The following is a 15,395-nucleotide window of genomic DNA, read 5'->3' as shown; positions in this document are numbered from 1 at the left end:
TTTTTTTAAATATTACCTTAAAGAAAGCTTGTTAGGTTTGCAAGATTACAAATCTAAAAATTTTTTACTAACTTTTTTTTCCTATTTTTGAATCCTTCATCACATTTAATATCCCAGGAATCTTGTGGCTTCAGACTGGTAACAGTGATCAGAATTGTGAAAACTTGCCTGGGATATATGTGGACCTGAGGTCCTATTTTGTTTTTTACCTGTCTGTGAAGTGAAACAGTCAAATGAACTGGGACAACAGCATTACATTTACTGCTTGACTGGGTAGCCCATTGTGCAGGTTTGTCTGAAACAGAGTTAATTTTCTTCGTGCAATTAGAAAATGTGCTTTTTTATAGCTAGAACAGGCATTGTTTTGGTTTAGTTTGAGAACAAGAAGGTAACATCCCGGGACAGAGAAATGTTTTCCTTTGAGTAACTTTCCAGTGTCTCTGAATTGGAATGAAGGGAGTGTAAGAGCTGCTGTTATCGCAGCTGTTATCTGGGAGCCAAGGTCTGAGTGCTCTGCCCACAGGTGTGTGAGGCAGTGAGGAAGGAGGATGTGGATGTGGCAGACCTGACTGACATCCAGACTGATCAGTGAGAGTATTCCATGCCTTTAGCATTATGCTTCATATTTAAGGAGAGGTGGGGTTTTCCAGGTAGAGAGATGGAGACCAGTTCCGGTTCAGCTCCGTTTTGGTGCAGTTCCATTCAGGAGTTCCTTTTGCTGTTTTGCTATTTTGCAGAGGCCTCTGGGCCTTTCTGCTTTTTTCCCTCTGCCACCGGGATCAGCTGTTCAGGACCAGGATGCTCTCTCTCCTCCCAGGACTGGCCACTTGGTGCGGACCGAGTTTGTGAGGAATTGTTGAACTATGTCCCTTCCACAGTGCCAGAAGCTTCAGGGAATACATCATTTGAGCATCTTCTGCCACCTGCGATGTCTGTCTAATCAAGAAACTTCTTGGTTCTGTGTTGAGCATTTGCAGCAAAATGTTTGTGCAGATGCTTCCTAATACTGTCTGCACATACATGAGGTACTGGATGATTTGATTTTTATTTACGCAGATTGCTACATGCCACTGAACACTAACAAAATCTAACAGCGGGTATAGTTATTAAAGGATACCTGTCCAAAAAATCACGTCTTTGACACTGCACGTGTCATGCTTTGTAGATGTCTTCTCTCTTTCAGAGGAAGGAAAGGAGAAAAACATCTTTAACATACCTTCTGTGTTGGTCAGGAAGTGCAGTCAGCTAAATATGGGTGGGAACCACTTGGATCTTTCTTTCCCACCCTACTGAAATGCCTCTGGAGGAGTTGTTGTTTTTATGGCCAGACAGAGTTTGTGTGTCTTGGTGTTTGGGGTTTGATTTTGTGGTTTGTTGATGTTGGTGACATTCCTGACAGTTTTGGTCAGTGGAACTACTGAAATCAAGAAGTTTAGGTGGTGGAGACAGCAGGAGTCCAGAACTGTGAGAATTCCTGTATGTGGAATGAAGTTAATTTAACCTTATTTCGAATGGCTAGCTATTGGTGCTCTTCCAGAGCCTAGAAATAAGAGGTTCTTGTGACTTTTTTTCCTTTCCTTACAGCTTTCTTATTTCTCAGCAAGCAGTACTCAGCCATGTGTGACTTTCTTGGAGCAAAAATGTTTCAAAACACTCACAGTAGCATTTTGTAGGATGCTAAGCTATGATGAAAATAGGGATTTTTTTGTTTCTTCAAAATATATGTTCAGAATTCTTAGACAGTTGTAATTATTTGAATGGTATGAAACTGTAAGTGAAAAGAAGTGATTGGAAATACAAGTAATGTAGATCAAACTTTTATTTTTTTTTCCTCCTGCTTTGTGCCATGTGTATGGTCTAATCTTACTAAATACTGCAGTTTCTAGGGAAAGAGCCCAGTGCCTAAAGAATGTTAGTATTAGTTTTGAACATTGCAGAGAAGAAACTCCAGATACCTTCGAAATGCTTATCAAACATGAGTTAAATAAATGTGAACATTACTATTTTTTTAATAGGGGAGAGTATTTCTGAAGTTTGGATGTTTGTTTGTTTTTGTTTTTTTCCCCTTTAAAAGAGTTTGTGCCAGGAGTAGCCAGCACAGTGGGTTTGCAGCAAGTGGTACTTGGTGTAACTTTTAAATACTGTTGTTACTGTTTTTTTCCAGGGTGAATCAAAAGTAAAGAACAGTAAATTTCTCAGCAAGTCCAAATTCCCAGTATTGTCCCATGAGAGGAGCTGTTTGTGACTTGAGGAAGGGGTTTGCTGGGAGTCATTCTTAGCTCATTACTTCATTTTTGTCCTTAAATCAAATGCACTTTTTCCCTTTCTTTCAGGTCACCGGGTTTTGGCCTGTGCCTTACTGCAGAAACCATCAATGGCACTGTTCTCAGTGCTGAGCTGGCTTCAAACCCTCAGGGCCAGGGAGCAGCTGTGCTTCCTGAGGAACTTGGTCAGAATTGTGCTAAACTGTTGCTTGAGGAGGTCTACAGGGTAAGTGGCCGATATGTTCTGCATATATAGCTGTAGGGAAAGAAGGGGATGACATACTGGTAAAGCAAGAAGTGGTTTAAGGGCACCCTTAGGCAGCCTAAGGTCCAAACAGAGGAATGAACTGATGCTGCCAGTGTCTTCTTCATCCAGGTAAGGAGTGGTTTTTGAGTGATTCCACTAACAATGTAATGACTTATTGGGACATGTGATTTCCCATGTCCGGGAGGTCTTAGCTATGGATCATAGTAGTGACATTTTTGTTCTTTTGAGTTCTGTCTGCAGCAGATTTCAGTTGGGTTCACATGGGCTGATACTTTTTTTAATAATAAGTTGAAGGGGTAATAGAGTCAATGCTCTTAAGCTGGTGGTTAGAATGGGGCATTATGAGTGGGAGAATATATGAGGAATCATAGAACAGTTTGGGTTGGAAAGGACCTTCAAAGCTCATCTAGTCCAACCACCTGCAATGAGCAGGGACATCTTCAAGTAGATCAGGTTGCTCAGAGCCCCATCCACCCTGGCCTTGAATGTCTCCAGGGATGGGGCATCTACCAGCTCTCTGGGCAACCTGTGCCAGTGTTTCACCACCCTTGGTGTGAAAAATGAGGAAGCAGAAGGGGGAGGAAAAAAAAGCAGCTAGGCTAAATGCCGGCCACTTGATGGTAATGATAACAAAATCAAAAGCACTGAAACTTGTTGATCGTATGAGGAATTGGATGAATGGTTTGTTGGAAAGGAGCTTGGATAGTGTTTGTCTAGGAGTCCTAAGTACATCACAGTCTTCTGCTTTTTTTTTTAATGTTTTTCATTTGTAGTGAGGCTTTCAGTGGATGAGCAGTTTTCAGTCTTACAAGCGATTTGGCAATTAGCATGATAGTGAGTTTCTGATTTAATAAAGAACCTACTTTTCATTATGTATATCCATAAGTGTTAAAGTAGCTGTTAGGGCTGACAAAACACATTTGGCCATTAGGAGGCAGTCATCTACAAATTGTACTTACTCTTTTTAAAGAAGTAATTCCTCTCAACTGGACTAAACTGATAGGATTTTGCCAAAGTATTAAAAATGCCATTAATGAGATTCTGTGTTAGGCAATACAGTTATAAAATTAGCCCTTAACCTCATAAACCACATCTGTGTCTGTAGTAGATTGTTCATCTATGCCCATCTTACTTTTTCCTATCCCTGCTGCAAACTCTTCATCTGTCTGAATTACCATCTTGCCCACTTGTTCCAGTCTTCCATTAATATTTTGTCTTTTTTTTATTCCATATATGCCCATGTTTCTAGAGGACTTTCCCTTTCTAGCCCAAGGTTGTTGTATCATAGAAATGCCACAAATATTCTTCCTGGGTACAGTCCATACTGGTGGCATTTGAAAGTCCAGCATACATGTAGAGTGCAGTCACAGATAGTGACTGAAACATCTGTCTGTTTCTACAATTAGGTAGTGACAGGTCACTATTTTTATTTGAGGACTGAATTGTAAAATCTTTCAGCTTGTCGCTCCACTCCCTGCCCCAAAAAGGAAAGAAAAAAAATATTGTGTGTTTATTGCTTTGTGTAAACCTCTTGGGAGACATCCTTAGGTAATCAGATGATTGGAGGCACCAAAAATCCAATTTCCACATACTTCTGTCAGCAGCAATAGGTATTTTTTTTCTTCTGAAAACAAAACCATCCAGCACTTGACAGATTTAAACTAGAGAGGGAATTTGTTGAGATAATATACTTTCTTCAGAGTCAGATGTCAAGGAGCTTCTGAAATGAAGAGGGCTGGAAAGATGTGAACCAGATAATTTTCGGCTTTACTGTACTGCAGCCATTTGAATGTGGTGAGTCAGATTCTGCAAACCACCAGGATAGTGAGGAACCTGGGACGACAGAAGAAAAAGCATTTGAGGAGTAATAAACAGGGTCAGGTAAATCTCTGAATGAAGAAGTGAGAGGCCATGGGATTTGTGTCTCTTTGAAGGCCGAGTTCTGAGTGAGTGAGGTGGTTACCTGCAGCCTGCTATGGTACTGCTGCTGCTCCTGGAAGGCTCTTTTATTTGTGTGCTGCTTCAGTCCAAGAGTGACTGATTGTCCTGGTTGCAGCTCAGATAGAGTTAATTTTCTTCCTACTTGCTAGTATAGTGCTGTGTGCTGGATTTTGTATGAGAAGAATGTTGATGATACATTGATATAATAGTTGTTGCTGGGTAGTCTAGGACTTCAGCTTCCCATGTTCTACCAGGTGCACAAGAAGCTGGGAGGGTGCACAGCCAGGACAGCCAACCCAAGCTGGCCAAAGGGGTGTATTCCTTATCATAAGACATCATGCTCAGTATATAAACCAGAGTTGGCTGATGGGGGGCACAGATACTGCTGCTGGGGAGGGAACAGACTGTTGGTGTCACAGACGGTAAGCGATTACATTGTGTATCAGTTTATTAATATTATTATAATTATTAGTAGTATTACCACTGATACATTCCTCTGTTGTCCTAATAAACTGATCTCAACTTACAATTTTTTTTTCCCCTTTCTGATTCTCTACCCCATCCACCTTGGGGGTGGCAGTTGTGAGCTGCATCGTCCTGGTCGCCAGTTGGAGTTAAACCAGGACACTGACAAGTGCTGAGCAGTGTATGGAATGTTTGTGGTCCTCCACTCATGGTGGTAAAGTTCTTGTTAGCACTTTTGCTAGTGTGCCGCTTATTCACTGGAGGGCTCAGTCCTTTTTCAGTGTTCATGAATTCCCCAGTCCCTCTGCCACAGGTAATACAGTGGCTTTTGTTCTCTAGTTTTTAGAATGAACATTTATCTATGACGCACATGCTTACACAGCACTAGCCAGGAATTTGGAAAGATGGGCTTTCTCATTGATTTTTTTTTTTTTTTTTTTCTTATTTTAAACTTAGGTCAGTTTGATCTAGCGTTAACTCCAGAGGGGGTATAAAAATATGTTGCAAAGTGTGCAGTGTTTGTTTAGTTTGAAGATACTATTTTTTTAAGTTTCTTTGCCTAGATGAGACATCTAGTGAAACAGTAAAAATTTAGGAAAGCTGTGCATGAACCAAATACAGCTTGCTCTGAACAGGCATTCTTTAAGTCCCACTCTCTTTATATCAGCTACTCACTGAATACAGGGTTCAAGGGGTAATTCGTCTCCCTGTGTTTAGATCCTCTCTATATGAGATTGTTTCTCCATCTGTGTCTTTGCCCGTAGGTGCTGTGCTGCAGGAGACAGGGAGAGTGGGCCAGAGAAGGGCATCCTGGGAGCACTGGAGATAATTCTTTGTAGAAGGGTTTTAGCTGTCTGGGTCACCCACAAATCTGCTGGAGTGCATTACTGTTTAAAGGGGCCCAGGGACATCTGTTAAAGAGCTTGTTTAATGCTTTCTATTATGTGAACATTACCACCTAGGAAATCTAAGGCTTTGAGTCTTGCTATGTTAAGTGCTAAACACCCCCTTTTATTAAGCATTCAGAAATAAATGAAAGAGGCTGTATGATTCATGGAATCAGTGGAGCTTTTTTGTGCACATTTGTTGATGGAAATATGTCAGAGCTAATTGACTAATAATAGGTAGCACAGTGCTGATTACTGCCGCCCTGAAAGAAGGGGCATGGAGTGACTGGCTAGCATTGTTTTTACAAATCCATATGCCATTCTTCCCTGAACTTGATTGTAGAAGGCCAATAAAGATTTTCATCTTGTCTTTGAAATGCATTCGTTTTAGTGGCTTTCTGTAGCAGGTGGTCGGCAAAATGGAACGGCCTGGAAGAACTGGAAAAGGATTGAACGTTTGTATTCCTTGTGCTTGTGAGAAATAGGGGAGGATGCAATACGTATTTAAGGCTGAGTTTTTTAATGAAAAAAGGCTGGGTTGTTAGTGGGGCTTGGAGGGACAGAAGGGGTAAGGCTGTTTCTTATATTTAACTAGAGCTGAAATGAGTAAAGCATTTCACTGAAGGCTTAATTTTCAAGATGGCCTTACTTCAGTGTGACAAGGCTCTGCTCCATTCTTCTGGAAGAAAAACAAACAAACCCGCCAGCCAAAGCACCCCACCTCTGCACTTCACCTAACAAATTATTGAGGCATGCAAGTATTTACCACACAGGTAAGGGAGGAAATTGTATGTATGCCAAAAGTAGAACCAAGATTAAATCAAAGCTGGAGTCAAGCTCAGAAGAATAATGCCCTTCAAAACACAGTTATCCAATACCCAGAGTTGTGGTAGTTGTATAACAACATTTCAAAATGGATGGGATTTTAAGTGATCTGTGTCTCTAATTATCACATTCAGCTGGATCTGACTCTATTGTAAATGGAAACAATAGCAGAGAAACTGCTATAAACTGAGTTAATACGGACTAGAAGCTGCATTCTAGGTTGGTAATGAGTGCCAGCTATTTTGGAACAAAAGTCAGTACTTTGGCTCTGACTTCACCCATCCCATTTCTCTTGGGAGGGCTGTTTTTTATTTTGAACTCTTGAGTAAGTGGCAGGTGGATTCAGCAAAAAAAAAGTTGGCCTCCTTGGAAGCAACATGTCCTTCATTTGGCACAAGTTACTGTTCTGTCATCATTAGATTACAAGCAAATCACTTAATTTCCCTGTCTGGTAACTGCCTATGAGGAAGTGTCATAACAGCATGTTGCTAATGCACGAGAATAGTGGGGACGACTGACTCACTGCAGCAGGAGCTTGTGTAAGCAGCTAAGACATGATGGATACATCATCTTCTGTTGTATTGTTTAGGTTGTGGTTGTCTCCATGCTGACTGAAGATTTTGTATAAATTTGGTCATAAAAATAGATGTTTTATAATGTTTTCAGCTTTAGAAAAACAAAAACAAGCTCAGAAAATGTAGTTTTCATTAAAGTGATAAAGAACATTGTGAATTATTAACTGAACTTGAAATACAGAAAGTCCTGTCTCAGGAATGCTTCTTGCCAGACTCTCATCTGCTTCTTGTATGTGTTTCAGATTTGCAAATACAGCTGGTGAGAACTGTGGCTCTAAATTGCACCAGCAAATTCTGCAGATAGCCTGTCCTCTCGAGATAAAGCACAATTTTTATCAGTCCCGTAGAGGGCCTTAGGTTGAGTGTTACTAGGAGTTAAGTCATGGTAGTGAATATAGTTAAGATGTTGCCTTCGTTGTTGTGTATCATTGGTTGCAAGAAGTGCAGAGGCTTTTTCCAGAAGAACGGAGCTGAGACTCTTCACGCTGAAGCAACGGCGTCTTTTAAATTAAACCTTCAGTAGTTCCCCTTGGAAAGGTCCACCTTTCTGCCCTCTCACTGAGAAAATGTACTGAGCTTGTCACATCTTTGTGTTTTCTTAATGTATGTAGTCCAAAATTTATTTTGCCCCTCCCTCGCTTATTGGATGGTATTATCTCTTAAAATGATGACAGGTTACTCTCTGCCCGCAAAGATAACTTTTACCTCATTAGAGAATGTGTTTTTAAAAGGGTGAATTTTTAGTTTTGCTCTCTGCAGGGAGCCTATCCAGAGGGCTTAGCATTAGGCCTGATCCAGCAGGAAACTGTTCACAGATTTCATGTGGCTTTGGATCAGGAGGAATATAAGGACATTCCAAAATAATGTTATGCTGGATTTTTTTTTTTTAATTTTCATGGTGTTTCCATAGTCATGGTAAGTAAATCTTCTCTACAGTCTTCTCTTGACTGAAAGTAACCCTTTTAATTTATGTTCAACCTTTGTAAACAAAGCAAGCCTTCCAATTCTAATTTACACATGCAGCATAGTTAACACCTTCAACAGAGGAAACAATTTACCATGCATATATGACTTATTACAGTCAAATATGTGCAAGAGTGTATGTAGTTCTACATAAATTTATGCATGGCTCTTTCACATAGCAATTAAAAAAATCTTCCCATTTTAAATATGGGACAAGAAGTGTTTTACAAATGTAAAACCACATAAATTAGCAGCAAGGGTGTAGGTGGATGTGTGTGAAACAACTTTTAACTTGCTGATTTGCACCTGCTAGCACTGAACTATTTGTCTGAATTTAACTTTTTATAGTTACCATAGACTGCTGCAATTCATGGTATCTTCAAATGTACATGATCTGTTATTATTAATAATACCTATTTTCAGTTTACTGCAAATAAATTCTTCAGTGCTTATGTTCTGTGATATTAGAAGAGAACAAGTTGAGAGAGATGAGAGGGATCTTTAATGTGACCTTCTTACTGGGTTTTGGTTTAGTTGTGTTCCTTTCCCAGCCTATTTGGCATTAATTTGTCATTGTTACAAAATCTAGATTTTTACCTTTTGGCCCTTGAAAACTGGGAGCGATAATTCAGACTTTTAAGTGTATTGCTCTCCTTCGTTACTCTCTTCCCATCCCAGTGTCTGGTTGGTACAGAGATTAATTATTAAAACATTTTGGTTTGCAGGGAGGCTGTGTAGATTCAACAAATCAGAGCCTTGTTCTGCTCCTCATGACCCTTGGACAACGAGATGTTTCCAAAGTCCTGTTAGGACCTCTGTCTCCATACACGTAAGTTGTTTTGTTCAGTTCAATTTCCCAGTCTTGTTTAATTCAGTCCTCTTATTGCACAGCTGTTTTTTTATATATGGATGACTTTGCCTGTGGCTATGAATAGAACAACTTGTACCTGTCTTCAAATGAAACAGGTGGTGTAAGTTACCTAGTGTTTATTTCTACACTTTATAAGCTTATTCTCTTGCTGTTCTATATTATTCCTGGTTCTGAGAATTGCAGAGGTGGGTTTTATTGATGGTTCTTAGTCTCGGATTGTATGTGTACACCAGTTTGCTTTTTGTTGCCTAGCATACTCTGTCGTGTTTTCTTAGTGATCTCTCTGTAGCTGTGGCATTAAATGGCATGTTTCACATGGCTAGCCAAATCCTAAAGCTGTGATTGTCCATAGGAGAGAGCTTAAGATTTCAATTGTGTGTCCCGAAAACTTGTAAGCAGTGGACCTCTGTCCAGTCCTTCAGTCTCAACTTTTATTGAAGGTTTGTTTGTGGCTGTTGGTGGCTCGGAGGGTAGAAAAAGACTACATTTCTTACATTGCTAGTTGCAACACACAGGTTAGGGGAAGGGCATCCATTACCAAAAACTTAATTTACTTTATCAGACTGACAACTGGTTGACCAGATCACAGTTATTCCTAGGGACTGAGCAGTTTTCCTGTAATCCAATGGAGGAAGGGTTGCTTATCTGACAGTGGCATCAAATAATAAGATTATGAACTGTCCTTTTTCGGTTATCATGGTACCGGTGCTGTATACGTGAAAGGTACAGTACTGTGATAACTGAAGAATGGTGGTGCCATCACATGAGAGCTAGAAATTGCCTAACTCCTATTCTCAACCCCTGATATCTTGGAAAGAACATTCATCAGATTTTGAGGGGAAAACAGGGAAGCCTCCCATTGCACAGGGACAGAGTAAGCCCCTGTAAAGGAAGTATCCCCATGAAAGGCTTACTAAGAGTAGATACCAGTTCTTGAAGTGCACAGTTAAGCCTAGGAAGCAAACCAATCACTTGTTTTGTCTTTGATGCCATGAAAATCACGCAAGTGCTCTGGTCTGTTTTATAAAGAGGCTAGTTTCTAGTGAATGGGTTGTCACTTCTTCCAAGCTAGGAGTGTGTGGCAGAAATGAAAGTTGGGAGCAGACATCCTGAAGCAGCATGTTTCACAAGCATGTGATTCTGTGAGAATCTGTGACTCATCTGCCCAATGAGGATCTATTCAGAGATCACGCAGCTTTGTCTGCATCGCGCCCATGTCCTCGCTAAGGCAGCTTATAAAAGGCTGGGAAGTTTGACTCCCAAGCAACTCATCGGATGCACAGGCTTTTGAAGTAAATTACAGTACTGTCGTGTTCCGCTTCATTGTCCTTCCTTTGCTCTCTTGGAACTGTGACATCTCTGCTTTCATTCTGCAGAATCTGAAGCTATTTATAAGCCATATTATGCTAGATTTGCTTCCCTGTCTAGCAGAATCACAGAATGTTAGGGACTGGAAGGGACCTCAAAAGATCATCTAGTCCAATCCACCTGCCAGAGCAGGAACACCCAGATGAGGTTACACAGGAAGGTGTCCAGGCGGGTTTTGAATGTCTCCAGAGTAGGAGACTCCACAACCTCCCTGGGCAGCGTGTTCCAGTGCTCTGTCACCCTCACTGAAAAGTTTCTTCTCAAATTTAAGTGGAAATGTAGCATCCATGTGACAGTTTAGCTGATGAAGGAGAGCACTTCGGGGGGATATGGTGCTTTCGAATATACCCATCAATATGAGGAAACATTTCCCAGATTGTCTGTTTCCACAGGAGAGATCCTTTGCCTCTGCTAATAGCGTGGGATGGGGGGTACTAGCAATGCCATGAGCAGGGCTGCCCTGGGTGGCGGTGGGGACACCAGTCCCAAAAAGACTACTTGGCCTGCAATCATTGGGATTGCCTCCTCTGGTGTTCGGCTGCAGATTTCACAGGACTAAGCACCTCTCTGTCAGGCTGAGCTTAAAATCAAACGCAGGGTACTGGCTGTGTTGCCATCTCACAGAGGATGGGTGCTGCAGGACAGGCTGGTCTGCAGGTGGGTGAATTGGCATGGCCAGGCGTTCGTGAAGGAAGAAAACGGGAGAGCTCCAGCTCCCTGGCCTTTGGTTTTGCAAGGGCTTCGAGCTGGGGGGGACTGGGAGAGGCGCAGCCCCTAAAGTGGGGCTGGCTCCGCGCAGGCTGCTGCTGCCCGGCTGTGCCGCCGCTCTCACTGTCGGCTGTTCCCCGAGCCCATCCCGGGGCCGGGGGTGCCCGCCCCCCCTGCCTCCCCGCAGGGCAGGGCGGTGCTGCGTGCTGCGGTTGGGGCCTGGCTCCCGCCCGTCCGCCCGGGGCCGTGTGAAGGGGTTCTGTAGAGTAGATGGACTCTTTTCTTTTTTGGTACCGTAAAGGCTTTTTATTTGAAAGTGGCTGGCCCAGAGGAAAACATCATGGTTCATGTAGCTGTCCCTGGGCCCGAGGAGAAGTGCTGAGCTTTGCCTTGTTCTTACCTGAACAGTCTGCATTTCCAGCAAAATAAAACTTCTCTGCACCTCTCACCCTCAGTCCTCCAGTCCATGTGTGTGTGTGTTTGGTGCAGCCTCCACTATTATTTGAGGTGAAAACCTTCACGCACGTGAGCCATGCCAGCCTCAAGCTAATACAAACCCACGTTCCGCTGTGCTTCTGTCACTTGTCCCTGCCTTTCCAGGGCTCTTACCGCTTGTGTTTCTACTGCTGCGAGACAGCTGGCCTCTTGCTGCTCCCAAATTCTCCCCTGCCATCTCCAGGCAGCCTCTCCTTAGTGCCGCTTCTGTGAGCCTTTCCCATGTACCTCTTGGGTTTTCTCACTCTGCCTTTATTCAAAATGGAGAAGAGGTACAGAAGCACCATAGTCCACATATGTGCAAATATGGGTACAGACTGGACTGATCGCAGCAACATGTCGCAGAGTTTGCTGATCAGCTTTTAGGCTTTTTCCCTGAGCGCTGAGCTCTGTGCTGCCTCTGGCGTTTGTGCAGTTTATTCTGTGCCCTCCTTGCAGTTGAGCACACTGCTCCTGCTGTTTTGGGCTTGGCTGCTTTCTTGTCATGCTGCCAAAGCTCTGGGAAAACACCCAGCGAAGGGGGAGGCAGGTACAGGGCTTGTTGCCTGTCAGCTTTACTGCAGCATTTGTGCCAGCATGTGCCCATTTGCGCATTATAGCAGCAACCAGAAGCCTTTCAACTGGGGAGGCATGGAAGAAAAGGCACTTTTCAGTTCTGTCTTTCAGCTGTTAATCCATTTGAGAGATGAGGGGTGTTGTCTGTGCTGAGGCTAGTTAGCAGCCGAGGAAGGTGAGGTAGAAAGGTGTACATAGGGTGGGGATCCAGATGCCCATATTCACCCTGCAGAGGTATTCAGCTGACTGCCCGAGCTAACTCTTAGATCTTGCGAAGCACCGACCAGGGTAGGTGACAGCAGCCTCTCCTTGTCTGGCTCCTGCTGTTTCCCTCCTCTCCCCATGCACATACCCAAGCACAGCAGCAGCAACGTGCCCAGCTGAAGTAGATAAGGCTGTTCTTTTTCCTGCAACTTTTGTGGTGCTTATTCACACTTTCTGTGAATAGAAGCTTCCAAGAGGCTTTCATAAGCTTCCTGCTTCCCATATTCCAGGTAGTTTCTCTTGATTTGGTGTAGTGATAAGCTTGCAGTTATGCTCTCAGTGTGCAGAGCAAAGGCTTTTTCCAGATTGCCAGCCAAACAAATGTGTGGACTGGATGTGCAACATTCCCTTTCTTCAGAGGTTAAACTTAACCTAAGAATGGCACATACCAATTGCTGCAGGAGATTAAACCTTAGGTCAAGACTGCAGACTTGCTTGTGGTCATGACTGGAAGAGACCAGACTTCTGTCAGGAGCAATTGCCGGTTTTTATATTTGTAGCCCTTTGGTGTAATTGCTTGTTCCCTGTTTTGGGGAAGCCTGTAGGAATGTTTTCTTGGGGCTGGTTTTTTTTTTTTTAATATATATTTTTCGGTAGTTTTTCCTGTCGCTTGCCCTCTGGTCAGTGTGTGTTCAGGTCTGTGTCTGTTTAGTCTCTTTATATCTCTTGTTCTACAATGATGAGAACAATTTTTGTTTTTTTTTTTTAATGAGAAAATAGGAAGAATACAGAGTCTGAATGTTATTCTAACAAAACATTATAACTAAGAAACAGACAAGTTAGCAATGCAAAACAAACATGTGCTTTAGGATCTGATGTCTCTCTTCTTAAAGTATGCATCCAAGGCCTACCTTTTGGCCATCCTTGTTTATCTTTTATTTCTGCTTTAAACACTGGGAGGTGGGGGAGGAGTACCACACGTTGGTGTGTGGTTCATATGTCCCTGATGGAGGGTCAGCAGCGTGAATAAGTGACCTTGCCAGGCTGCATCTCATCTTTATCCTTTTTTTCTGCTTCCCTCGCCATTTTGTCTTGCTGTGTTTACCAGGTGTTCCTTCTCTGCTCATACAGAGAGTGCAGTGGTTTCACTAGCGTCAGTAGCCACTTCTACAACACAAGTCAGAACAATGTTTGGAGCCTGTAGGCTTGTTTCTTTGTACTAGGCAATATTTTCATGTTGTATTCACTGTCCACATTGCCGGAATCAGCATTAGTACATTCTGGTAATGAACCTTCTGTTTTGTTTCTTAAACTCTCTTGTTTTCTCTCCCTCAGAATTGAGTTTCTGCGACACCTGAGAAGCTTCTTCCAGATCATGTTTAAAATTGAAACAAAGACCCCTGAGGAAGAGCACATGGGCGGGGAAAAAGTCTTGATGACATGTGTTGGCATTGGATTTTCCAACCTTAGTAAAACTATACGATAAGAAACATCTGCAGACTTCTTGAAATGGGGTGACAGAAAACACTGCAAAGATCTGATAAAACCTGCCTCTCCCTGTGCTTATTCTGGCACAGGGAAACCAGTGATTCCAGTGCAGACGTACCGAAGCTTGCTGCATATAAACAGTAAAGCTGACTTGAGGCCAATTAGACTTGTGCTGTTTATAAATGCAATGCCTGTATTCTGTGCTGCATGGAATGGCTGGATAGAGTCTCAGCAGGCTTGGAACTCTTTGCACTGTTCTCCACTGCATGGGACACAAGTGCCTCTTATATCATTGTGTCTTCAAGTCTTAGTGCAGTGGGTGCTCTAGTTTTGCTATCTACAGACTTCACTCTTAGCTTTTTCTAAAAGGTTTAGATAGAGAGGGAAAACAGGATGGATGAAAACAAATGATCACACAAACATTAGATTCTTGAGGTACTTGCAGAGACAATATTGGTGTGGAAATAAAGTGTGACAATTTTTTGTTTATAGATTGTATGTGTCTAGAATCTGTCAAACGCTTCACTCGTGCTTACATTGACTAAATTACAGTTTCATGGGAAGAAAACAATATCTCTCTTAATTTTCCTTAATGTTAGAATACTGTATAGCACAGCCTATACTGACTTGTTTTAGCCTCCTCTGTAAAGATGGCCATGGGAGGAGAAACCTCCTTGACAATTTTTGACTTACCACGTATATTCTTTTTAGGTTTGTTTGGCATGCCACACACTGCAGTTCACAATTAGTTGTGAAAGGTAGCAAAAAAAGCTGTGTAGGCTTCAGAAGAGAAAAATATATACATCATAAAAAAAAATATACATCATAACATTTTGTCCAGCTGCTCTCTTTTTGAAAGAGGGGATAATGACATATGGGCACTACCCCAGTTTTTACTGCAATTTAAATATTTACACGAGAAAGGCTTTTGGTAAATTCCAGGCAAACCTGCTGAAGTTGATGCTGAACTCCTGACACAAGGAAAGAAATTTATACTTCAGACTACACTGCATGTGTCTGGAGTAAATTAAAACCATGTCAAAAGCTGCTATATATATAGAGCAAGTACTAGTGACTGTGTTATAACGGTCTTACAGAGTTTATCTGATGTCACTGTAGAGTGGATGTTACATCTGTAATATGAAAACCGTATATCAGACCCAAAAGGACTTTGACAAAATGTTAAGTATTTGATAAGTGTTTTATTAACTATTGCAAGCTGTGTGAGTCATTTTTGTACTGTACTTTGTTCTTGTTGCAATCTATCTAAACTTGTTTTGGAAAAATAAAGTATTTTTTCCTAAATGATGTTTTATTTCCCTTGGAGGAAAAAAAAAAAATAAAGGCAAACAAACAAAGCAAACAAAAAAACCTACACCAAATCACTTTTTCAGAAGAACAGCTTTGGGAGTTGCCAGGGTGGGAGGAAGGGAGAGGGCAAGTGCCTCCTTATTATTCACTAGTTTTCCAAAATTTGATTTGCAGCTGAGGAAGCACTAGATTAAACAATAAAATGTA

At 42.0% G+C, this 15,395-nt stretch overlaps 1 protein-coding gene across 1 annotated transcript in view; it reads left to right on the top strand.

Moving 5' to 3' along the window:
• RCL1 (RNA terminal phosphate cyclase like 1) overlaps positions 1-15,182 on the top strand; it is a 28,881-nt gene extending 13,699 nt beyond the window's left edge. The window contains exons 7-9 of the mRNA XM_065860573.2: positions 2,334-2,490; positions 8,914-9,017; positions 13,725-15,182. Coding sequence (XP_065716645.1) covers positions 2,334-2,490; positions 8,914-9,017; positions 13,725-13,875 — 412 coding nt within the window. The 3' untranslated portion in view covers positions 13,876-15,182. The remainder of the gene's footprint in view (positions 1-2,333; positions 2,491-8,913; positions 9,018-13,724) is intronic.
• Positions 15,183-15,395: the final 213 nt, after the last annotated feature.

The sequence above is a fragment of the Patagioenas fasciata genome, chromosome Z, assembly GCF_037038585.1.
Source record: "Patagioenas fasciata isolate bPatFas1 chromosome Z, bPatFas1.hap1, whole genome shotgun sequence".
Classification (NCBI taxonomy): domain Eukaryota; kingdom Metazoa; phylum Chordata; class Aves; order Columbiformes; family Columbidae; genus Patagioenas; species Patagioenas fasciata.
The sequence above is the reverse complement of the archived record's forward strand: the minus strand, read 5'-3'. Positions and strand labels throughout refer to the sequence as shown.